Below are 26,275 nucleotides of genomic sequence, written 5' to 3' on the forward strand. Positions count from 1 at the left end.
CAGAGACTGCTGGGTCCTGGAGCCCATGGATCAGCCAGTAGCCTGAAAGCAAGCCTCAGACCAACAAATGATCTTGTCTCAAAAAAGAAGGCAGGTGGCTCCTGAGAAACTGTACACACACACACACACACACACACATTTGCACCCACAGGAGCATGCATTGTGTCAGCACACACACACATGTACACACACATACACACACACACACACACACACACACACACACACACACACAGACAGTCTCTCTCTCTCTCTTAACCGGTTGGCAAGTGGCAAGGTGGCCATCTCTTTCCACCAACACCCCGACTCTCTCTGGTCTCTGCTTCTGCTATAGTCCTCCCATTTCACTCCAACCACACATGGTTTCCGTGCCTGCCTCACTGCCAAGCGCCCGCTCTAGTCCAGGCATACTCCCATAGCACATCTACCGGCATGCTTGCCCTTCCCTCTGCACACTGTCCCCTGACTGACTCACTCTGATGTCCCTGATGAACTACTTTCTCAGTGAGGTCCTCCCTGGTCACTAGGCTGCTTCTATGACAAGGGAAGAAGTCTCATATCTTCAGGCTCTCTTCCCTGAGCTTGGCACACAGAGGACTCTCCGTAAACACGTGCTGAGTGTGTTTGAAGCTTAAATGTCTGCACAGAGGTGCCTCTCTGCCCTGGAGGTCTTTTCCATCTCACAGCGCTTGATCTGCTTTTTGAGGCTTCTGCATGTGTCTGGTACTATGCCACGTGCTGGTGTGCATAACACGGCGACTTCAGCCTGGGCGGGAGCTCGGAGCCTCCCCAGAGCTAAGTGAGACTGGACAGACAGGCAGGTGTTAGTGAAGGGAAAAGGGAGGGGAAGGCACTTCAGGCAAACAGAAGCACACATTTGAAGAACCATATTCAGGAATGAAGGCCTTCCTCAGCAGAAATGTGACTGAACACAAGTAATGTGAGATGGGGCTGATGGGGTGACCTGGAGCCACAAAAGGAAGGTTCTAGAAACTCCAGAAACCTGTGATTTCTCCTAAAGTGACACGCCTGGTGTCCACATTCTGTCTCCTCTGACTAGTCCTGACCCCCTCCCCCTCCCCGCCCCCCAGCAGCAGTGGAGGGCAGGGCCACGTGAGGTCAGACTCACCAGGTGCTGTCACTGGCTATCACTGTCCACCAAGAGCTTGCTGGGGTGTGGCAGATGCTGTAGGTGGTCCTGTCACCCCCACCCAAATCCAACCTCAAACCAGAAGTGGGATGCTTTCTGATCCATAATGAGGAAGGGGGAGGGGGCAGGGTCCATTCATGAGAAGAAAAATCCCTTGCTGGTGTGGGGGGGTCCCCAGTGTCTCAGCCAAGTCCAGTCCCCGTGGTCCACGGCAGTGTCCCAGACACAAGCTTGTAACTGGCCGTCCCTCATCCCTGTCTCACCCCTCCCACTCCCTCTCATTTCCTTCCTTAAATTAGCTCCAAAATAACTATATGCATCAAACCCTTGTCCCGGGCTCTGCCAGAATATTCTATAGTACACAGATGAAGGGCCCCATGAATGTTGGACTGACCAGAGGGGACAGGCTGGTACTGGAAGGGAATCACTCTGGCTGCATTCAGCATCAAGAGGTGTGAAGAGCCAAGATGGACCTTAAAGGAGGCAGGGACAGGGGCTGATAGTGGGAGTAACAGAAGAAAAAGGGCTGGAATTGGACTTGACAGGCCAAGGTGCTGCTGAGGCCTGGCTAGGAGAGCCAGTCTTGTCCCCAGGCCAAGCCCTCTATCCTAGCCTGGCCCTGAGACCTGCTGCAAAGACTATTTTTAGAGAGCTGGGTGTTTGCTTGGAGGATTTGAGGCCTGGCTTTATTTTTAACTCCTCTCCTGTGGCATGACTGCTCCGGACTAAGGAAGGGAAGTGGAAGTCGGGCCCAGCTTTGGAAACACAGCATGGCAAAAGGCAACATGACACGAGGAGCAGAAGAAAAGCCTGACGCTGGAGCTGGCTTGTTTCATCTGCCCTGCTGCCTCGGTGTCGGGGAGGGAGGAAGGGAATAAAACCGCTTCAGCCTCTACTCACCGAGCACCCACAGGGCCCCATGGCACCTCAACCTCATGTCATCTTCCAGTAACCTCAGGAGGCAAGGCTGTTGTTGTCCCATTCTACAGATGAAGCAAGTGAGGTGAGGGAGGATAGGAACCTAGTTCCTCAGTGTGCCTGGCTTCTGGGGCCACCAGCTCCACCAGACTGGGGCACAGCTGAGCAGCCAGCATCTGCCCACAACAGTTACCTTGACTCCTAAGTGCTGAGGCTGTCTCTACCTAAGGGTGAGGCGGGCAAGTGAACTTGAGACCTGCCTGGCCTGCCATTTCATGCTTTAACACTGCTTTCCTCTTCCGTGAAAGACGTTTGGCTAACGAGGAGCTCTCCCCTCCCCCAACGAGAGTGCAGTAGATGACGGCTCTCCAGCATGGAGCCTGGCTGTGGGATTCCCCCACCTGGACTTGTCACATGGCTGGACATCTTCCAGGTCCTCTCTCCAGCCCACAAAGTTACTTCTCCTGACCTCTAGTTTATAGAGGACATGGGTGGAAGAGCGGAGGAGCTGACAGAAAGGGCCACATAACCAGGACATGGAGCCAGAGTCCAACCCTCTTGACCTTGGTTGTGACCTTGGCTCTCAGGCTTTCCCCTGCAGCAGCCAGGGCACCTTCATCGACACTCCTAATTCCAGCATTCCGGCATCTGGACTCTTCCATTGCTGACCCCCAGGTCCATGGGGCTCAGCTGACATGCGAGGGTCAAGCCAAGCACTGATCTCCTTGGGAAGAGGGAGACATCTGGGCATGTACAAGGAAGGACACTTTTCTCCTGAAGGTGTGGACTGCCAGCCTGTCCATTGTCTGACTTTTCTAGTCAGGCTAAAAATATTGGGTAATGAGACCCCTTGGCTGTCTGGAAGTTCACAGGGCTCAGGGTAAGGAGGCAAAGCCCCTCTTTCCACCGCACAGGCCCCTGATCTTTGTCTATCAGACCCACTTATGTGCCCAGAAGCTAACTGAAACTTCTTAAGAGAATCCCCACCATAGGCCTATCTGCTCAACCTGGCTCACCACACAGCCTAGCTGGGCCCCCCGCCCCTTCCCAGGTCTCAGTTTCTCCATTGTGAATCCAGCACACTGGGCTTCACCCTCCCGGGAAGAGCCTTCCATTTGACTGGATTTTTCTGAGGACAGATTCGAACTGGATGTTTGCCCGAGTTCTCTGCTCGCCAAGCTTGGAAGGTCTCCCTGACACACTGCCTCCTAATTGTCTCTGCCTCGAAGCCACAGCTGCCTCATGTATACTTCCAGAATCCCACCCTGACAACTCAGGAAATTCCATCTACCGCAGTCTTCAGACTCTGAGCAGCAGAGGGATTTTGTCTATGAGGTGAGTCACAAAGAAAGGGCTTGGGGAATGGCAGGACTCTGAGCTAGAGCCTTTCTGCCATGTCAACCCATTTCTGGGGAGGTGAACACACTCAACCGGTGGAACCTAATACCAGGAATGTCAGGAGACAAGCCACAGGGAAGACACTACACAGCTGTCTTGGGGAGGATGTTGAAGGGGGTCCCTGAGTGCATGACACTTGTGGTCGTGCCCTCAAATAATTGACTAAGAAGCAGAGGCGAAATGCATGAGATGTTGGCAATGGGGTTGGGGGGTGTCCATATGATGTTGGCAATGGGATTGGGGGGTGTCCATATGATGTTGGCAATGGGGTTGGGGAGGTATTCATCTGGTGAGAGCCCCTTGGAGGTTGTCAGGGGTTCTGAGGGCAAGTACAATACACATTGCTTAGCTCCAGAAGCTCCCCTCTAGGCACATAACCCACCCCTGCAACACTTGCTCTTAAAATGTTTGTTAGATGTACAGGAGAGGTGTGGCCACTGGAGTGGGCCTCAACAGGAGAGTCACTGAGGTGGCTATTGGAAGGTAACCCTTTGCAGAAACTCGGGTGAGGCAGCATTATACCTAAGGTCCAACATGGATTTTTGTTTGTTTGTTTGTTTCCTGAGACAGGATTTCTCGGTGTAACCCTGGCTGTCCTGGAACTCACTTTGTAGACCAGGATGGCCTCGAACTCATACTGATCCACCTGCCTCTGCCTCCCAAGTGCTGGGATTAAAGGCACGCACCACCTCACCCGTGTTTTTTTTGTTTTGTTTTGTTTTGTTGACCAAGTTTCACATAGCCAAAGCTGGCCACCCTGTAGACTCACTCTGTAGCTGAGGATGACTTTGAAACATCATTATCCTCCTGCTCTGGCATCCCAACTGCTAAGATGCAGGTATGTGCTGCCATGTCTGGTTTATGTGGGGCTGGGGGATCGAACCCAGAAACATGCAGGTATGTGCTGCCAGGTCTGGCTTATGTGGGGCTGGGGATCGAACCCAGGGCTTTTTGAATGACCAACAGCAAGTTACACCACAGCTCAGGTCCAAAGATACTAAGTGAAAATTTCTAAAACAACAGATTTGCATTTACACATTTTAACTAACTTCTATCATAGCCTCTTATTATAAGCACTCTGTCGTACTTCTAATTGTTATTGAAAAATCAACTGCATCTAATTTACACACTGAGCTTCATTTGAGGTCCTCGAATAGGGAAAATATCGGTGTATAAAGGTTCAGTACTGTGCATGCCTACTCTTATGTCTTAGGGCGTCTCCCATAGATAAGAGGGGTTTATTCAGTCCCAATGAGCCCTAACGATGCTTGAACATCTCTGTGAAGTTTCCTGACTGGACCATTCCCTTAACCAGACTCTGTGAGGAAGGAGAGGGGCTCTGGAGTGCTCAGTGCAGCCTCGCTTGTGCTCATGACATGAAGACAGAGAAATCTGGTTAATTGAATCATGGAACCAACAAATTACACGGAGGGGGAGATGTCATCTATCTCCCGAAAAGCTCCCAGGGCATCATGAAGGCAACTGTGGTTATGAAAAGCAGAGCCAAACAAAAAACAGAGAGCTGAGACTTTCCAACTGAGCTCTTAACAGTGGTCCCTTCAGAGGCAGCTGGGGAAGGAGAGGGATTTTATTATATTTCTTATCCTGCCCATCCTTAAATTTTAGTGAGTATGCTGAAGAACAGTGCTTAAAATGGGAAAAGAGGGCTATAGGGATGGCCTCCTCAATAAAGTGCAAGCTGTGTATACATAATGGCCTGTGTTGGGATTTGCAGCACCCACATAAAAGCTGGACGCTGTGGTGGTGGTGGTGGTACCCAACACTTGCGTAGGTGTGGGAGGCAGGCAGGTCCCCAGGTCTCCCACTTAGATGTGCACACTGTGGCACTCGGCTCTCCCGACTGCTTCACCTTCTTGTCTCTCTCCACCTCCTTCAAGGCCTCTTCTTTCCTCTCCTCCTCCCCTGTGCTGGGACTAAGTTCTCTGACTGATCACATGAAGACCTTAGGAACTAGAAAGCTTTACTCTGTGACTTCATTTAATAAGATTTCATGCTGGAGAAGTTGATCCTGAATCTATTTCAGATAAAAGTTACTGGAAAACAAGTCCAAAAGTAGCATAAGAAATCCAGCTGGGAGGAGACAAGTGATGGGATAACAACTGAGTTGTAATCTGAATACATTAATAAAAATTAAATAAAAAAAAACAAAGAAATCCAGCTGACTGGAACTGGGCATGGTGGCGCACGCCTGTAATCCCAGCGCTCGGGAGGCAGAGGCAGGTGGATTGATGTGAGTTTGAGGCCAGCCTGGTCTACAAAGCGAGTCCAGGATAGCCAAGGCTACACAGAGAAACCCTGTCTTGAAAACACACACACACACACACACACACACACACACACACACACACACACACACAGAAATCCAGCTGACTGAGGAATACTGGCACATACCTTTAGTCACAGCACTTGGGGGGCATAGAAGGGAGGCATAGCCTGGCCTACATCCTCCCAGGACAGCCTGGACTACATAGCGAGACCCTGCCTCAAAAAACCAGAGTTTTGGATTAGACAAAGTTTTCTCAGACAGCAAAAGAAAAAGAAAAAACTAGATAAATTGAACATAGTCAAAATTTAAAACCTGAGTGCTCCAAAGGCGACCATAAGAACTTTGTATGCTAATTAAAAAAAACAATTAAAGAAATGTTAAACAACAAAAAACAAACAAACAAAGTGGAAAGAGGTGAGCACAGTGGCACACACTGGTGACACCAAGAGACTGAAGTAGGAGAGTCACAAGTTCTAGGCACCCTGAGCAACTTAGTGAGGTCTCATTACAAAGCCAAAGAAAGGGCTGAGGGTGGAGCTCAGTGGGTGAATACTTGCCAAGCATGAGCCAAGCTCTGGATTCAGTCCTCACTACAAGGTCGAGGGCAGGAAAGAATCCACAGAATGAGGGAAACATTTGCAAACGACAAAAATTGTGTCTGATTTTAATGGAAGCTTATATTTGCATTTTTAATAAAAGTCTATGGAAAAACTGTGTCTGACAAAGGGGCTTGCGTCCAGACTCAATAAAGAATCTTTACAGTTTAATAAATAGAAAAAGTACAGACATCTGTGATAAAGAAAAAATATAGACAGTCTATAATCGCAGCATGCAGGAGCCTGAGGTGGGAGGCTTACAAGTTCAAGGCCAGGGCGCAGTACAGTAAGATCCTATCTCAAAAAGTCAGGGGTGGGGGTGGGGAAAGAACTCACAGAGGCTAATCAGACACTGTGGAAAGCAACCCATCAAGGTGACATCAGGCCAAGAGGGGCATCCTTGCACCAGGTCCTGCAAGCTGACTCCCAGTGTGACCAGCATGCCTAATCTGCTTCTGTTAAATCTAGATTCAACCCTGGGCCGACTAATGACGCAGCCCCAATTCCTAATTAGTGCACATGGGTCTTCAGTCCCTAACAACCTGCAAAGCCAGCACTCAACACAGGCTCTCCCAGAGGGCAGTTCGAGGAAGTGCGGGAGCAGGGAGTGGGTCAAGGGACAGAAGAGTCAGTAGTGGGATATCACTCTGGTACAAATTCTTCTACGTTGCTGGAGATTTTATCATGGGGCAGCTGAGAACTCACCAGCAATGCCCCTTGCCTGCACATGGCGGACACAGAAGAAGATAGCAGTAGGGGCGTGCATGGAGCCCTGGGCAGAGTGCTCAGCAAACAGGACTCTGCTGTGACCCTGGTAAAAGCTGTGAGGTGGATATCAGCCTTCTCCTTTGAGAAAGGAGGAAAGTGGGAGCTGGAAAGAAACCAGCAACAGGCAGCCAGAGCCCCTCCCTCAGCCACTGGCTGTGCTCCTTCCAAAGGGAGTCTTTAATTGGGGTATTGTGTGGGTGTGCTAACCAGAGAAGCTGAGGCACCTCCTAGCTTTCTTCCACGACCCAGAGCCATGACCTTAAAAGGAGTTAGAAAAAGAGCTTTTGGCCACTAAACCCTAAACCCAAAGGCCTGGATCCCTTGGTAGCTATGGGCCTGATGGCATACGTTCTGTGCCTCGGTTTCCCCATATGCTCAGAGAATAGCTATACTACCTCTGGGGGGCGGGGGGGTCTGAATGGCTCCAAGACTCAGAGCAACACTGTCCAATAAAAATGTGCTTTTAAAAAGTAAAAGGAGACAGAGAAAATTGATATCAATAGGATATTTCCCCTGACACAGTATATCTGAAATACAGCCATTTCAACATGTAATGGTATTATGTGTATGCAATTATGTGTACCATATACACGTATGCATGTGGGTGCCAGCGGTCCATCTCAGGTGTGGTCCCTCAGGAGCTGTCCAACATGTGTTTTTTGAGACAGGATCTCTCTCTCTCTCTCTCTCACTGAGACCTTGGACTTGGTGATTAGCCTATGTGGCTGGCCAGAGAGCCTCCAGGAATCTGTCTTTCTTCACCTCTCCTCACCCCCAATGCTAGGAGTACAAGTTCATGCAACTCCGAAGTGCGTATGTGTTTTATGTGGGTGCTGGAGACCAAGCTCAACCCCTCATGCTTGCACGGCAAGTACTTTATCAACCGAGCCATCTTCCTAGTCCTTCTAATTTGTATTTCTTCTTTTTCTTCTTCTCCTCCTCCTCCTCCTTCCTTTTGGTTTTTCGAGACAGGGTTTCTCTGTGTATCCTTGGCTGTCCTGGACCCACTTTTGTAGACCAGGCTGGCCTCGAACTCAAATCAATCCGCCTGCCTCTGCCTCCCGAGTGCTGGGATTAAAGGCGAGGGCAACCACCACCCAGCCCTAATTTGTATTTCTTTAAAAAAAAAAAAAAAAGTAACAACTTACTTTGCCTTCTATTTTAGACTCTAAAATCCAGTGTACATTTCCCACATGTCACTTGGGACTAAACACATCTCCTGGGTCCCACAGTTCCACGTGACAAGACGGTAGCACACAGAATGAGAGTCCAGGATACTTTTTGTCCATTGTCCATCTTCAAGGGGTGAGAGGTGTTGGTACCCTTCCTTGGCCTAAAAGAGATGTCCTGATTGTGGACTCTGAGCTGATGGGTATAACCAAGGCCAGAGCCCAGAGCTAGAGGCTACGGAAGACAGAAGCCCCGCCCTCCTGAGCAGGGGTGGGGGGGGCGCTGCTGGCCACAGGACTGCCTCCTGTCCCTCTGCTTCCAGCTTACTCACCAAAGTCCCAGGGAGGGGAGAGCCTCAAGGAAGATGCTGCAATCCTGTGCTTCCTCCCAACCCAAAGACTCCCTTAATTGGAAATTCTGCTGGACTTGAATTGGAGCCCGAGCCACTCCTACTCAGGGTCTCAGGCTGCATATTCACCAAGCCTCCAGAGCACCCCTCCCTGCACACAGCGTGCATAGCCTATGCAGCATGCCTGTGCACAGGAGAGGCTGGGTACCAGATTCTCATTCCAGACACCCAGGCCCGCTGCAGATCCTGGCGGCCTTCTCTGTGGTAGTACCACACATTCAAAATGCACGGGTGCTTGCAAGGACAACGGCAGGGAAAGTAGGAGAGCAGGTGGGAGTATCTCTTGTGTTTTTAAAACTGAACACGCTGGCTGACGGTGACTCCCACCGCTGACTGCCTTATGCCAGCTACTAGCCCATCTCCTCTTAGCCTCCTCTCTTCCCTATAAAGGCACGAGAATCCCACGCTAAGAGTGGAGAAGCAACTTGGGCAAGCTCATGCAGCTGGTACAAGAGGCAGCATATCATGTCATGGGCTTCTGAACTCAAAGGGCAAACTCTTATTTGCTCCTCTCTGTGATGTCCCCAGGTGACCCAAAACAGTCCTGGCTCCTACCTATCACAACCATATGAATTCTTGTGCAATTACTAAGAATTATGACCTGTATAATAACTTTATTATAAAGTTAGGATAGTTAAGCATGGTGACCATTGCTGGCAATCCCATCACTCTGGAGGTAGAAGCAGGAGGATCAGGAATCTGAGGCTAGCCTTAGCTACCTAGTGGGTCTAGGTCAGCCTGAGCTAGACAAAACCCTGTCTCAAAAAACAACTAGCTGATCTGGGCAGTGATGGCGAGTGACTTTAATCCCACCCTTCTGAAGGAGTGGCAGGCAGATCTCTGTGAGTTTGAGGCCATCCCGATCTATAGAGTTGAGTTCCTGGACAGCCAGGGCTATGCAGAGAGACCTTGACTCAAAACACAAAACAAAAAATTAACTGATGATTTCATTATTTATCAGAATGATGACAGCTCAGTAGTAGAACACTTGCCTCTCATGCCAGCTCTACCACCACAAAACTAAGAGAAATAAATGAGTATGTTATCTACAGAAAGGGGGATAAATATCCCAGACAGACAAGATAACTTCAAATAATGCATCCCTTCCTGAAAGGTGAGGCTTCCTCTTGCCCGTGAGCTGAACCTAATGCCTGGACCCCATAGAGGAGGAATAGACAGGACAGCACCAACTCTATGTTAGAGAGACCTGGCAGGTGACACCATCCAGGCTGGGATCGGAAGCGCCGTCATGGGGAGTTCATGTGGCCCGTGTGACACAAGGAAGGGCACTCTGCATCTGTTGCCTACTCAGTGGTCACCTCAGTCTGATTATTAGAAAAACAGCAGACAAATCCAAATGGGAGACATTCTGCAAAATACGTGACCTGTATGCCTTCAAAACTAAGGCCTTCTGAGGAGCTCCAAGAAGGCTCATCAGAGGTGGCCAAGGGTGGCAGAGTGTAACACAGCACAGTGTTCTAGATGGGGGATCCTAGAACAGTATGTGGGCATTTGTAGGAAAGCTAGCAACATTCAAATGAAGCCTATAAGTTAGTAGGTGATAATGTGCTGGTGTTGCATGTCCGTGTGTGCTCACACACATGTGCATGCAGCTGTGGGTATCCGTGTGTGTGTGTGTGTGTGTGTGTGTATCAGCAGACATCAGGAGTTCCTCAGTCACCATCTGGCTGGCTGGCCGGTGAGCCCCAGGAATGCACCTGTGTCCACCTCCAGACAGTGACAGGACACCATCGCTCCTGGCTGTCCTTGTTGTTGTTGTTGTGGAGATCGACCTCATGCTCACATGCTTGCCAGTTGAGCACCTCACTGAGCGATCTATTGCTGCACTCCCCATTTGATAAATGTTATTATGGCTGCTGAAAAGTCAACATTAGAGATTTGGTGGAAGGATGTGCAGATCCTTGGCATCTTCTCGAAACTTTCTTTTATTTATTTATTTATTTTTTTAAGGATTTATTTTATGTGGCTGGAGAGATGGCCCAGAGGTTAAGAGCACTGACTGCTCTTCCAGAGGTCCTGAGTTCAAATTCCCAGCAACCACATGATGGCTCACAACCCTCTAGAATGAGATCTGGTGCCCTCTTCTGGTGTGCAGATGTATATGTAGGCAGAACACTGTATGCATAATAAATAAATCAATCTTTTTTAAAAAATAGATTTCTTTTTATTTTAACTTTGCATATGTGGAAGGGGTGAGTGAGTGTCTGCTGAGTCCACGAGAGGACATGAGATTCCCCCAGGGTTGGAGTTACAGGAGACCATAAGCTGCCTGACCTGAGTGCTGTGAGCCAGACATGGGTGCTGGGAACTGAAATCTGGTCCTTGGCAAGAACAGTATTGACTTTTAACCACTGAGCCACCTCGTCAGCCCCATCCTCATAACTTTCCTATAAACTTAAAATTATTCCAGCATAAACGTCTTGTTTTTCCAACAGCTCTCCCTTTGCTTCTTGAAAGCACCCAGGGTCAGACAGTCAGCTGTGTGGTCACCTGCTCATAGGCCCCGTCTACCCAGTCCATGTGTGCTGCTATGACACAATACCTCAGGGCTGCATGGTTTACAACTGCAGGAGGATATTGACTCACAGATTTGAAGACTGACAAGTCTAAGCAAGTTCAGCCTCGGGCCAGGCCATTCTGTTTCACGGTGGCAACTCGCACACCGTCTCACTCTGGCCTTTAAAGGGGATAAAGACTGACCTATCAGAGAGGCAAACGAGGGATTGAGAGCTCGCTCAGTCAGGAAAGTACATGTCACATAAGCATAAAGGTCTGAGTAGGAACTACAGAACCCATGTTAAAAAGCCAGGCATGGCGGCTCATGTTTATGCTCCTAGCACTGGGGAGGCAAAATCAGGAGGGTCCCTGGGGCTCTCTGGGCAGCCAGCGAGCTCTGGGACCCAGTGAGAAACCCTGTCTTAAAGACAAGGTGGATGGATAGCTCCTGAGAAATGGCACCCTAGGTTGACCTCTGGCCTCCATACGCATGCCATCTGTACACATATGTGTGTACACACTACACACTACACACACACACACACACACACACACACTGCAAACTCACCCTTTCCTAATGGCATTAGCCCCACCCATGACAGCAGAGTCCTGGTGACCCGGTTACTTCTCAAAACTCCCAGTTCTTGAGATTGTTAATACAGCAACAACATTACCCACACGTTCAGATGGGAGAAACATTCTCACCTTAGCAGCCTTTAGCCAAGAAGTCTTAAGAGAACCTCCTTAATTTCTTTCCTACTTTATAGAATTTGTAGGCGTTCACAACAATTTGAGATTTAAGGCTGTGCAGGTTAAAGCTTTGGAATCAGAAGACTTGAACTTAAGACTTCTCTTGCTTGCTTCCCCCCCGCCCCCAGGTCTCGAGCACTGTTCTGTTTTGAAACAGAAATGTCCCCCACAGGCTCATGTGTTAAGAATTTATTATTTTCCCTGCATGCACCTGAGTATGTGTGTACAACACATTCATACGTGAACCTGCAGAGGCCAGAAGTGGGTGTCACATCCACTGGCACCAGAGTTCAATGCGGTTGTGAGTGGTGGGAACTAAAGCTAGGTCCTCTGCAAGATCAGCGAGCACTCTAAACTACCCAGCCATCTCTCCAGCATCCGGGCTCAGGTTTTAAATGGCTGTTCTCCAGCTGTTGGGACTCTTCTGGAAAGCTTGGAGGTGAGGCTTAGATGGTAGAAGGCTGTTAGGTGCAGGTTACTTTTAACCTACTTCCTGTCTCACTCTGCTTCTGGGTCCAGGCAGCAGCAGCCGGTGCCTCTACCATACTCTCTGGCCACCATGGACTGTGTTGCTCTGCTGTGCCTTCTCTTCCCCAGCAGACAGAAACCCTCAAAACCAGGTGAGAAAAAACAAAATCTTCTCTGTTTCTATCAGATAACAGCATCATCATGACCGGAATCCGGGCATAGTGTGTTCTTTGGGCCTCAGTTTCACATCTGTCAACTTGGTCTGCTGAATGTTGGTGACTGTTGGCATTGTTGTGCCTGTACTTGGTGCTCAGCACCATAGTGGGTACTGTAACGAACCTTCCAGATTCTGCCTCAGGACCCAAGAGCTGCTTGGAGAACCACAGCCTACTATCCCTCCCTAGGGACTGATCTGGGCTGAAGGGGCCTGTCCATGCTCCGATCTGGAGAGAGTCTGCATTTCATGAACAGGGTTTGGTCCAATTCCTCCATCCCTCTGCAGAGCACCCCACGGGGTTGACGGAAGCCTCTGTGGAGACTGACTGCTGCTCATCCTCTCTGCCTGACCCATCCTGCTCCTTGCCTTCTCCAGAGTGTTGACCCTAAGAGCGCTCCCTCATAAACATCCCCCGGCACTTGGATCTCCATCCGAGAGTCTGCTTCCAGGGGACTCACCAAAAGCACTGCCCCTGCACAGGTTTTTCTCAAGCCTCAGAACAGCCCTGTTTGTTCAGAGGAGGCTACTAAGCTTCAAGCGAAAACAAAACAAAACAACTGGCTGAAGATGGACAGCTAAGAAATGGTGACACCGTATGGGGCAACTGGAACCTCCTGGGCTAGTGCTAGGCAAAGCTCTTTATTTCTCTGACCCTCTTTTTGCTCATCTACGGTAGCACAGGACACCTGTGTGGCTGCTCAAGGGGTCGATATGGTTTAAGACAATGGAAGACATTAGAACGCCATCAGCTTTGCAATGAGAAGACATTATGAGATACAATGTCGATGATGGTGTGGGTGGTGAGCAGGTGCAAGGGTGAGGGGGGGGGGATGCATGGGTGGGAGGCCCGGCAGGTGAGCAGGCTTGAGCAAATGGAAGTATGGTTAGGTGTGGCTAGACGGCTGGATGGTGGCGAGGTCATTGAGTGAGTGGGAGTGGATATTTCCCTGAGTGAAAATGTGGCTGGGTGGCTGAATAAATGGAAGTAGCTGGGAGCAACGTGCTGGGTGAGTGGATGGATTCGTTACTGGTTTTTTACAATGGACGAACTAGTTGCATGAATAGAGATGATCGATGGAGGAAAGATGGGTAAGTGGTCAAATGGATGCGTGAGTAATTGGATTAGCAGTTGTGCAGAGGATTAGACAGTGTGGATAACGGCGAGTGTGGTTGTGTGGGCGGATCGTTCGCTCGGGTGGATGCTAAAGAGACTGAGCAACCCTCTGGAGTGGTTGGATGGGTAAAAGGGCTAGGTGAAGGGACGAGCTGTTTGAGTACTAGAGCTGTGAAGGGATTGGAGGGATGTTGGGTGGCTGCTAGGCTTGGTGAATGGATGGATAGCTGAATGAATGAATGAATGAATGGGTGAATGACTGCGTGGTGGTGTAGGTGGGTGATGCATGGTGAGGTGCGTAAGCATTAAGTAGAGTGGATGACTGCTGAGTGAAGAGGCATGGCTTTTAGATGGGTGATATACCAAGGGTTGGAATTGGGTGGGTAGCAGTGGCTGAGTGGATGACTGAGGCACGATGGTCAAGTGTGTAGATAACTAGGTGCATGGCTGACTCTTACAGTAGAGAAATGCAGGACTAGGCTTGACCTGACCTCCTCCTAGGCTGTTGGTCCCCACTAGGCACCTACCTGGAAGCGGCGATCTCAGCCTTCTGGCGTGCAATGGCTGCTGCGCGCTGCGCGCCCTCGACCCCGTGCTCCACCTTCTGGCGGACCTTGCTGCTCTTGAGCGGCAGAACGCGGCGTTTGGTGCCCTTGACCAGCACGTTGTGGCGGTACTTGCCCTCCTCACGGTGGCCATCCGGCAACGTGGTGCGACCGTAGCCGTGGCGCAGGTTGTCCAGCCACTCGCCCTCATAGCGCAGACCGCTGGAGCGCTCGCTCACGCCGAAGCCCGAGCGCCTGTCGTTCTTCCACTCGCCCATGTAGGTCTCCGTCGTGGTGGCGTCGATGTCGGCGTCGAAAGGCGCGGCTGCATCGTCGGGGCCCTCCGCGCCCTCGGCCAGGCTGCCGGTGGACGCTGCGTCGCTGGCGCCCGAGCTCAGCTCGCTCTTGAGGAAGCTCAGGCGGCTGCGCTGGCTGCCCAGCGACGTGCGTGACTCTGAGCGTCGCAGCCGACCTAGTAATGTGCCGCGCGTGAACAGCCCGGGGGGACGCGCAGCCTCGGTCGTGGCCAGCAGGCTGAGTGCAAAGCCACCGCGCGGCACCGGGGGCAAAGGCAACGTGGGTCCATCTGCTGCCGGCGAGTCCGGAGCCACAGTGCCATTGCTGTGCTCACTGCGCAGCGAGGACAGCGACGTGCGCAGCGGGGAGCGCACCACCACCGCCATCCCGTAGGGCACGCTTTGGCGCACGCCGTAGCCATGCCGCATACCGTTGGTGAACTGGCCTTGGTAGGTCCCTGCAGGGCGGGCGAAGAGAGCAGTGTCAGTTAAATGGCACAGACTTGGTGACCCTTGACATGGACAAGGCAAGTAGGGGCCCAGAGAGATCAGAGGCCATCGGAGGGACAAAGAGTGTTAGCTGCTGTGCCTACCTGGAAAGTGGCCTCAGTATGATGCAGATTGGGCCCCTGGCGTGCTGTGACCTGTGGGCAAGGCAGGGTGGAGCCCAGAGGACAGCCAGGCTATCAGAGGAACATGCAAGCTGCTATATGTATCTGGAGAGTGACCTCAGTAGGCTACAGGCAGAGCCAGCAGAGTGCAATGACCCGAGTGTGGGCAAGGCAGGATGGCAGCAAGAGAGAGCTGGGCCATCAGAGGGACGGAATGCATTCTGCTGTGTATGCCGGAAAATCCAAGTGTGCCAAGACACATACAAGCGGGGGGCGGAGGGGGAGGTTGCCACTGTGGCAACCTCAGATGTCCAGTGAGTTGTGCGAGTCGGAGCATCAGTGTGAAGCTGTGTGATTAGTTGAGACCCCAATGCTGGGTGAAGTTACAGGAGGATGCCATACAGGAACGAACATGCCAGAAGGAATTTGTGGAATGGTATAAACAGTTCCGCGGTGGGAACATGCTAAGGTCATGGGTGTGCAACAGAGTGTGAAGTGTATGACTCAGTGTGCTGCCTCCTAATTATTAGAGCAGGTCAGGCTGTGAACGCTACTTGAACGAGTGCCCAGATTTTGGATTACATGAGGTAAAGAAGATATAGAGACAGTAGCTGGGTACAGTACTGTGGTTGATGTGGAGGGCTGGTGCAAGGCAGTGCACACACAGCCTGTTGGAGAGCTTTGGAGAAAGGCACAATGGGTTAAAGTAAGGCAGTCCTGGGTCGGAACTGCATGGAAAGGCAGGCTTGAGTGCTTATGCAAGGCTGTCAAAAGGCTGAAGAGGGGAAGGGTGTGGACAGGCAAGATCCCATTAGGACAGAGAATAAGTGCATGTCTGTTCTAGTGCAGAGCACACTGTGAACAGTGGGAGCCATGAGAGGTGTGTGTGTGTGTGTGTGTGTGTGTGTATGTGTGTGTGTATGCGTGCACGCATGTGCATGCAAGAGCCTTGTGTGTAGGCATGTGTTTTTGGGGCAGTGTGCACAGAGGAAGCCAAGAGCTCATGGTCCCGTGGAAAAGACATTATGAATATGCGTGGAGGTCTGAGTGTGCAAGGCCACCTACGATTGCAGTAGAAGGTAAGGACACTTGAAACAGTGAGTATGGGCTTGTAAGCATCAGTCAAATTGAATCCAGGGAAGATCTAGTATACAGATTGATGGTATGTACAGCAGCCAGGGGCCCGTGTGGACACAAGTGCCGCCTCATGAGAATGAGAGCACGTCAGCAGGCCTCTCAAGTCTTGCACAAGTAGAAAGGCGTATAGATTCCAAGTATTGCCTCCACTCTTGCTGTGTAACCTTAGGCAGCTAACCTGACCTGTGTCTCAGCTTTCCTATCTGTCAGTAAGAGCGATGACCTCTTAGTTCACAGTATGAGGGTTTAAATGAGTGTGTAACTCGGGAAAACCAAGAGAAAAAAATATGTGCTTGATGCTGTGGCTCAAGACAGTGGTGCTGGCACATAAGATCACTTGAGCTCTGTGGAGAAGCCAACACAAAACTGTCAAGACTTTGTGTTTTACTTCCATCCTGCTATGGAGCTATCCCTTAGGGCTGCACCCCCAAACTGCTTCCACAATGATGATGTCATCTGGGGTTTTGTTACAACTGTATGTACGGCTGGCCTTCACAATATAGTCCTGGCCTCCAGTTCCTGATGTAAGCCTGGATACACACACACACACACACACACACACACACACACACACCTTTCTGAGTCTTTCCCACTGCAGCACTGAAAGCCAGTCTTCGGCCTCCAACTCTGGAGCTGTCATGCATACCAGTACTGCGCAATCAACGTCCACTGCCGTGGCCAATCAGAGACCTTGCTGCATCTTTACAGTCTCTCACACATCTATGTAGTTAAGCGTGGTCCCCAGGATGGCACTATTCAGAGGTGGTGGAGCCTTTAAGAGGCGGAGCCTCATAGGAGGTCATGGGGGACGTGTCCTCCCTTCTCAATTCTTGGAGCAGGCAGCATTGCTCTCCCACGAGATGAGCATGACACAATGTAGAACTAAAAAACAAAAGGGCCAACAGCCCACGGGCAAGAACATCCCCAAACTAGAACCTCTAAAGCCTACTGCAAAACAAAAAAGAAAGACAAGTCCCTGTGACCTACAGAACTCCTACTAGACCCTTCCTCTTAAAAGCTCTACTATCAAAGTTGATTTAAATAAATAAATCAAACCTAAGAAAAATTGAGAAAAACAAACAACCAACACCACCCAGCAATGTTTTGCAAATATCCACCAGGAAACACACAAGTGGTCCAGAACCCGACCCCTTCTCAGCATCCTCACTTGGACTGGGTGGTGACTGGGCCTCCAGTGTTCATCCTCTGCCAGCAACTGGTCAGCAAACTCAGAGGGCTTCTGTCCAAAGATGCAGCCAGACCGCCCCATTCTGCCCGTTCTTACTCCAAGGAGAAGCTGAAGCCCCTAGGGGCCCACAAGACCCTCCCAAATTTTAGTCCCACCACTTCTCTGTTCTCATCTCCTCCCTCCGTTTTAGGAATAGAGGCCTCTTAGATGTTCCTCTCCCATACCAGTCCTGCCTCAGGACCCTCTGTGAGCACACTTCTCTCTGACCAGGATGTTCATCCCTCTGGCAACCACATGGTCCACTCTTCTGTTGTCGTCAAGCCTTTACTCCTGTCATCAATCTTGGCCACACTCTTTAAAACAATAACCTTCCCATAAAAGGTTTCTATCCCCTTCTTAGTTCCAGTCTTCCTCATAGCATACAGAAAGCAATAGATACTCTTCTTTTGTCTTTTATTGCTCTCACTAGTGGGAAGCTCTATAAGGCCAAAGATTCCTGTCTATTTTGTTTATTGTGGAGTCCTCGATGCTTAGAAGAATGAGGAATAGGGACTCAATACAATATGTTGCATGACTGAACAAAATGTGTCCATTCTACAACTTTTATTCTTTTTTTTTGCCTCATATGTGGAAAAAGTCTAAAGAAAAGCTAAGGTTTGGCAAGGATGAAAGACACACAGGATGACACAGCTCATATATTTCCAGAGCCGAAACTCTGTGCCGAGCTACACTGCTCCTGTCTCTCCAAAGAGGATGGGGGAAAAGAGGAAGCAGGGAAGGGAGGACAGCAGGGCAGAGACGCTGGGAAATGGGGACAGAGATGACATCTGATCTCCATGTTGGAGAAGTCTGTGAAATTGAATCAGGCAACCTACCTGTATCTAAAATTTGGCCTGAGATGGGCTGACAGGGCCCCTTTAAGCCCAAGAAAACCTGAGACTGCAACAGAGAGCAGCTCTTGGCCACCAGTTGGAAATGAAGCAGTCTGGTTATATTGGGAAACTTACAGGCACGCAGCAAGAGCCACCAACACCCAGAGGAGAGATTGACAGTGCCAGTGCCCTGGGAAGGGAGATAAGAGGATGGAAGGACCGGCTCTCTGTGTGCCTGTGACGGAACACAGGAGGCACACACATCTGCAAAGAAACGCTCCTCAGTTATTTAGATGAAAGCGTCCCGGGCAGGCATGCTTCCTGTTCTAAGGGACCCACCAACGTTCCCAGCAGCCACACAGCCTGGCAAAGCCACCTAAGCTTGACCTGTTTTCTGGTCGCTTCACTTACTAACTCAAAACCTTTGCATGTACTTCTTTGTATTTTTGTCTTGGTTTTGTCACAGGGTCTTACTGTGTAGACCAGGCTGGCCTGAAACTCAGCGATCCATGCCCCCAAGTGCTGAGATTAAAGGCATGGGCCACCATGCCCAGGAATTTTGGGGATTTTACTTATATTTTATGTGTATACATGTACTGCCTGCAAGTATGTCTGTGCACCAGGTGCGTGTTGTGCCTACAGAGGCCAGAAAAGGACATCAAATCCCCTGTGGCTAGAGTTACAGAGGGTTGTGAGCTACCATAAGGCTAGTAGGAATCAAACACGAGTTCTCTGAAAAAGCAGCCAGTGCACTCAACAGCTCAGCCATCTCTCCAGCCTTCTTTTGCTTTGGTTTGTGTGTGTGTGTGTGTGTGTGTGTGTGTGTGTGTGTGTGTGTGTGTGTGTGTGTGTGTGTGTGTGTGTTGTTTTTTGTTTTTGGTGGGGTTTTTTTGTTTTTGTTTTTGGTGTTTTTTGTTTGTTTGCTTGCTTGCTTGTTTGTTTTGAGACAGGCTCTTGCACTATAGCCTAAGCTGGCTTGGAACTCACTATTCAGCCCAGACTAGGTTCAAACTCTTGGCAGTCAACCTGTGTTGGCCTCCAAATGGCTGAATTTACAGACACGAGCCACCCTGTGCCGGGCTCACTCATTCTTTCTCGGCCTGCTCTCTCCTCCTTCCGTCACAGCCGTCTTTGACAATCAAACTTCAGCTTACATGTGGCATCATCCAGGGAGAGTCCCTGAAACCTTTCTTTGAGTGCTCCCCAAGTCAGCCTCGTCATCTTCCTAATGCTTTTCCCAAGTGCTGTGAGATAGTCGTCATGGCAATTGGTTTGCTGTAAGCCATCCTCTCCTATGGGACACCAGCTTCCAGGCAGAAAGTAGTAGAGTCCAACTCACTCCCACTACAGTCTCAGCATCCTGCATAATTCCCGGACCCAAGGGGGCCACCGGCAAACATTGACATATGACTATTTTTCCTGACCACACAATTAGGTTAGCTTAAGAAAAGGACCCACATCCTGTTCTTTCTCATCCCAGAATGAAAGAGGCACTAGAAGCAGGTGGTAGACTCAGCAGTGCAAACCCTAGGAATGGTAGTCACAGCCATAGCATGGAACATGCAGTCCTATCTCACAGGGAAACAAAGGCTGCATGCAGCTTCCTCCCCATAGTTGCTCCTCTCATTTAGTTTGGAATAATATGGATTCCAGCCTTAATTCTGACCGTAAGTAGTGCTAAAACCCTCATTTGTTATTTACCACCCACAGAGCCTCGGTTTCCAATATTCTGTGAAGTGGGGGCGATGAGACATGCATCATTGGCGGCTCATAAGCATTTGCCACAGGCCATGCATCCATCACTCTAAGTGACCAAAAAGGACATTGTCTCTACCCTCAGGAGTGTGGACTCCAGTGCCAGCGATGGGCCATAAAGCTTCTGACCTGGGATTCAGGTCAGACACAGCAGTGGTTCAGAGGAGAGGCATGAGCCAATGTCTAGAGAGCTGTAGAGTGGGGAAGGCAGTTGACTTAAGATTAAGGGAGGAGCCAGGCACAGTGGCACACTCCTGTAATCCCAGCACTCTGGGAGGCAGAGGCAGGCAGATCTCTGTGAGTTCGAGGCCAGCCTGGTCTACAAAGCAAGTCCAGGACAGCCAGAGCTACACAGAGAAACCCTGTCTCATGGGGGAAAAAATTAAGTGAGGTACCTGGGAGGCGGTTGGTAGAGCTGGCATCAAGGAGTGCTCCCTAAGGGATGCTGGACAAGACGTGACCCCTGAAGACCAGCTCTTTTTGCCCCAGTGATGGGGATGGAACCCAGGTTGTGTGTTGCTGGTCACCTGCTCTAGCACTGAGCTACCCCTATCCCCTCAAAGGCCAGTTTTTTTGGCAGGTCAAAGTCTGCTCAGAAATACTGGCCCAGAAAGGATTAACTGTAAAGATGAACCAGAGCCAGGAAGGACAGAGAGAACCCAGGAAGAGATGGAGGCCAGCTCCCGTTTTCTGCCTTGCCATGGTTTCACATAAGACAGCATGCTTGTCCCCATGACCAGGTCTCTGTACTTGCTGTTCTCTGCCACACACAGCATGGCTCCCTGCACTCACTGTTCTCTCTGCCACTGTCTGGTTAAGCCCCTCTTCTTCCTTCTGATCTCTGCCAAACTACACTCTCCAGGAAGCCTTCTCCAATCACTAGACCAGCCTGTATATCCTTCAATTTTTTCCCTTTAAATTACTTTTCACTCTGCAATACAGCCACTCCTGAACTCATGTGTCTGCAATTAGAACCCATGTTCCCACAGGCTAGGCCACATCTGCATTCCCACATGCATGCCCAGCCCAGCACATCACGACCTGCATATACAAGGCACTCAGTAGACACTGTCAGATTAATTGAAGGGCACATGGCCTTAGGTGAAATTCTGAGTCTCTCTCTCTTATCAAGAAGATGGCCTGACAGATCGTCTTTTCAGGGCTGCTGAAAGCTTTACAAAGGCCACCGTAGAGAACCTCCACCTCACCACAAACAGGAGCTGTCCTCACCCTATTAGACAATACATGATATGGCCAGGCGGTGGTGGCGCACGCCTTTAATCCCAGCACTCGGGAGGCAGAGGCAGGCGGATCGCTGTGAGTTCGAGGCCAGCCTGGTCTACAAAGTGAGTCCAGGATGGCCAAAGCTACACAGAGAAACCCTGTCTCAAAAAAAAAAAAAAAAAAAAAGAAAGAAAGAAAGAAAAGAAAATACATTATATGAATCTGAGGTGTGTTCTTTGCAGACTTGCGTGCTGAGTTTGTGGTCCTCAGATAGTGATTCTATTGGGAAGGGGAGCCTTTGGGCGGTGGATAGGGCCTAGTTGGTAGAAGTATGTTACTAGGAACAGGACTTGGGGAGGGGGTATACCAGGCCCCCTAGTTCCCACTCTCTGCTTCGCGGTCCACAGAGGAGTTAGGAGACTCTATCACTGTGAATTCCATCTTGTCTTGTCCAGAACAATGGATGGAGCCCTCTGAAACCTTGAACCAAAGTGAACCTTCCACCCTTATGTTGCCTCTGTCAAGTATCTTCTCATAGCAATGAGGAAAGTAACTGATACAGAAACTGCCCGAAGCAGAAGGATTTCTTAGAGGTGACTTGTGGTGCTAGCACCGGGACAGTCCCAAGGAAACCGAGAGAGCTGGTGACCCTAACTCTGGGTAACAAGGGCACTGAGTTGATAAGCTCTCGAGCCAACTCTCCAGGAAAAGCAAACAAACTTTGATTTGCACCATTCTGAGGTGTAAATACTCCCTCCCTGGCTGGTCAAGCCACCAAGGATTGAACCGTTACTTTGAAATTTTCCTAAAAGCTTGACTGTGGGCTCTCCTGAGCCAGTGAAAGCTGGCTCAATGCCGGTATTTAATATGGGATCTAGGGTCCGTGTTTCCTTCAAGCATGCCACCCACACAGCTACTGACAAGCTGGCGGATGCGAGACTCTCTGAAAAGTCACGACTGCCACGGAGCTCAGAGAGGAGATCATCTTGTCTACCTGAACACCTCCATCCCACCCTGGTCCACTGTGCTTATCAGCCATGATGCTGATACTAACAGGGCCTTGCTGTATCCCTTGCCACAGCAAGTTAATGTTATATGAAATCAATTTATTTTTAAGGAGAAATGTGGCCACTGGGCGTGGTGACACATGCCTAGTCCTAGCACTTGGTAGGCACAGGCAGGCACAGGCAGCTCTCTGAATTCAAGTCCAGCCTGGTCTACGGAGTGAGTTCCAGAACAGCCAGGGTTACAGAGAAAAAGGGGCGGGAGAATAAATGTGGTCATGTTCTCTTTGCAAAAGGGGACTCTCAAAAAGGCTCTGACAATGAGTAACTTGCCCAAGGCTACATGGCCAGGCAGTAGCTCAGCTGAGACTGGAAAAACAGATTTCCAGGTTAGCTGACTCCTGTCCTGGAGGCTTCAGAACCCTGGGGGTGTCCCAGAATGGGAAGAAACAAGGAAGGAACACTTGGGATCCTGATTCTGGGAAATGTCCTGTTAGGATCTGAGTCTCAGATGTCCCCTACAGACTCATGTGTTGGAACACCTAGTCCCTGTAAGAACACAGTGTAAGAATCCAGCTGCTAGGCTGGGCGTGGTGGCGCATGCCTTTAATCCCAGCACTCAGGAGGCAGAGGCAGGTGGACTGCTCTGAGTTCAGGGCCAGCCTGGTCTACAAAGCGAGTCCAGGACAGCAAAGGCTGTTACACAGGGAAACCCTGTCTTGATAAAAACAAAAAACACAAAAACAAGAACATCAACAAGAAAAAGAATCCAGTTTCCTCCCTCCCTTCTTAAAAATCCTGACAGGCACCCTGCTGAGCTGGTATCTCTTAGTCCCCAGCTGAGACTTCCTGATGTCAGTGGCCCTCACCAGAGAAGTGAGTTTACACATCAAAGAAGGTATTTGTGGCCTCACATCCTACCCCAACCCCATCTTTGCCTCCTGCCTGAGATTCAGAGAGTCTGGGTGTAAGCTTTTTGAAACCTCCCCCATCCTCAGAGAGGGATAACAAAGGGATAGGAGGCTCCCATTTCTACCCCCGCATCTGGACTTCCTTTCTTCAGAGGCCTCAACATGCTGTCTCTGGTGTCATGCTGTCATCTGTCTGTTCATAGCATTAATAACTTTTCTAACACGCTTTTTGCTCCCCAGTAGTGTATCTGAGGATCCCTCTTGACCACACCCCTCCACCCCAAACTTTTCAGTCTCCAGCTGGCAGTGTTGTTTTAGGTTTTGGTTGAGGTGGGTTGCTTGAGACAGACCTTGTGTCTGTACCCCTGCCTCCTTCCCATGCCCCACTTCCTGATTTTCCAGGATGTGAACAAGCTACCTGGCAAACTCCTACCACTAGCAGCAAACCCAGCTGCCATGTCATCTCCACATGATGCCATGCCATCTCCACATGATGTCATGCCATCTCCACATGATGCCATGCCATCTCCACATGATGCCATGCCATCTCCATCATGATGCCATTCCATCTCCACATGATGCATGTCATCTCCACATGATGCCAAGCTATCTCTACCATGACACTGTCATCTCCACATGATGCCATGCCATCTCCACATGACACTAGGCCATCTCCACATGATGGCAAGTCATCTCCACCATGACACCATGTCATCTCCACACGATGTCATGCCATCTCCACATGATGCTATGCCATCTCCACATGGTGTCATCCCATCTCCACATGATGCTATGCCATCTCTACATGACACTGTGCTATCTCCACCACGATGGACTTTTCCCTCTCAAACTGTCAGCTCCACCTCCCCTGCACCCCTCCCCAAAACCTAAAAAACAAACCACAAAACCCTCTCTTCCCTTAAGTGCTTCTATCGGGTGCTTTATTGCAATGAGAGAAAAGTGACGAATACACTCCTGATGTCTTTTTGCACCTCGAGGATGTCTTACCTTGTCTACATGGACATACATTTTGTGTGTTGTAGAGGGAGTGCATATACCCACTGCAAAGTATCCAAACAAGTGAGCATACGGACAAACTCTCGACTGTCTCTTCAGGTGAGACCACTGTCTTCCTGGCCATTTGCTACACGGAGTGTACGTACATGACAGGTGGAGCAAAAGGCTAGGGGTTACACGGTAGGGTGGGCACTCAACAAATGCTTGCCAGGTGGCTTTTGTGCACGTATCATGCCTTTGATTCCTTTGCATGTGAGCCAAAGAGGTTGACGTCTATATAACTGGGTCCCACGAGCTCATGCATTTCTTTCGCCAGTCTGGCCAGTGTGGTGTTTCCCCCATAACGGTCTCGAGGCCTTGCTCTTTGCCTCACCTGCAAGGCTAGCACCACAGTCTCTCCAGTGGTTTCTAAACGCCACCATCCATCAAAGCCCCACAGCTCTCTGGTTTCCTGGGATCACCAAACAGACAGCCCTGAACAGAAGAGCTGGCAACGTTCGTGACAGCTCCCAGGAGCAGGGTCAGGTTGCAGCTATAGATGCCAAGTCTCCTTAGCCTTCAGAGCTCTGCCACCCCCACATGCAGGCTGCTGCCCCGGATGACACCCTACAGCTCACACAAGAAGCCGAGGATTAACTGGGCAACACTGGCTGGGTGCTGACAGCCCAGAGCCTGTGTGGTCTGGGCGGAAGCCCCTTGGCCAGACCTGGGTCAGCTCGGCACACCAAGGGTTGCCAGCAACACTGAGGACTATAGACAAGAGCTGACTTGGATATGCAGCGGGGAGGGGGGCCGAGGGCTGGGTTCAAAGGCAGCTTATTACTATCACACAAAACCTGGGACCACTGTCCCTGCCTCTCTCAGTCCTCCCAGCCACAATGTCATCAACATCTACCTGTGCCCCTGCCTGTGCCCTTTGCGAGCACCACATCTTACCACTCGGGTGATGGTGGTCCAGGCTTCCATCCTTTGCACTGGATCATTACTACTGTATTAAACTCATGAATGGGTCTCAACACTGCCCTGGCCCCAGATGGCCTTGTCCACACCCTGGAACAAAAGTATCCCATGAAAGCAAGCAAATCCTGTCACTCTTCAGCTTTGGGAGGCCGGCAAGCCAGCTTAGTGGGTAAACCTGCTTCCTGCCAAGACGATGATCTGAGTTCAATCTCTAGGACCCACATGGTAGGAGAGAAGTGATTCCTACAACTCTGACCTCTGACCTCTGACCTCCATACATGCACTGTGGTGCATGCACACCTACACAAACATAAATATGTAAAATGAAATTAAAAATTTTTTATTTTATTTATTTATTCTTATGATGCTAACAGTGGAATCTCAGCCACTGAACAACATCACCAACCTGCCACTCTCATTGTTCCCAATTTTTCTCAGACTGAAACTCACATTCTTACAATGGCCTTGGAGGACCATACGCAACCCTTCACAGAATGTCCCTTGCCCATTGCTTTCCTGGCACGGAACATTAAATGGACACAGCGTCCTTCTCTGTATGCCCCATCAAGGGGACACACTGTTCATCTGCCCTGCCACTGGGGGAAGTTACACCTGGTTGCTTGGTGAGGAGGGGCCTGCGATTCTACCTTTAAAATAAACAGTAGGAACATAGTGACTCCTGAACAGCATGTCCTATAGGCTGTAACACCTCAGACCTCACCATGTCTCTCACTCCACTCCATGGTGGTCAGCCAGCATGGGCTCAAGCTCCCTCAGGCACCAGGTGCTCATCACTGCTGACAGGGAGAGCCCAGGAGGCTCTAGGGCCTTTGCTCTAGTGGCTTTGCAAATTGTTTCCCCGACACCTGGTTCCTCAACCCTCAGCACATGCCACTTATATGGGAAGTAAAAAGTCACACAAGAGGAAGTGAGGCCAGGCCCCACTGCCTTGCTACTTTATGGCCCTGGCTAGGGGAGGGCTAGGAGGGAGC

At 50.2% G+C, this 26,275-nt stretch overlaps 1 protein-coding gene across 1 annotated transcript in view; it reads right to left on the reverse strand.

Moving 5' to 3' along the window:
* Jph2 (junctophilin 2) overlaps window positions 1-26,275 on the reverse strand; it is a 62,016-nt gene that overhangs the window by 26,045 nt on the left and 9,696 nt on the right. The window contains exon 2 of the mRNA XM_051143728.1: window positions 14,290-15,061. Coding sequence (XP_050999685.1) covers window positions 14,290-15,061 — 772 coding nt within the window. The remainder of the gene's footprint in view (window positions 1-14,289; window positions 15,062-26,275) is intronic.

This window comes from Acomys russatus, chromosome 4 (genome assembly GCF_903995435.1).
Source record: "Acomys russatus chromosome 4, mAcoRus1.1, whole genome shotgun sequence".
Classification (NCBI taxonomy): Eukaryota; Metazoa; Chordata; class Mammalia; order Rodentia; family Muridae; genus Acomys; species Acomys russatus.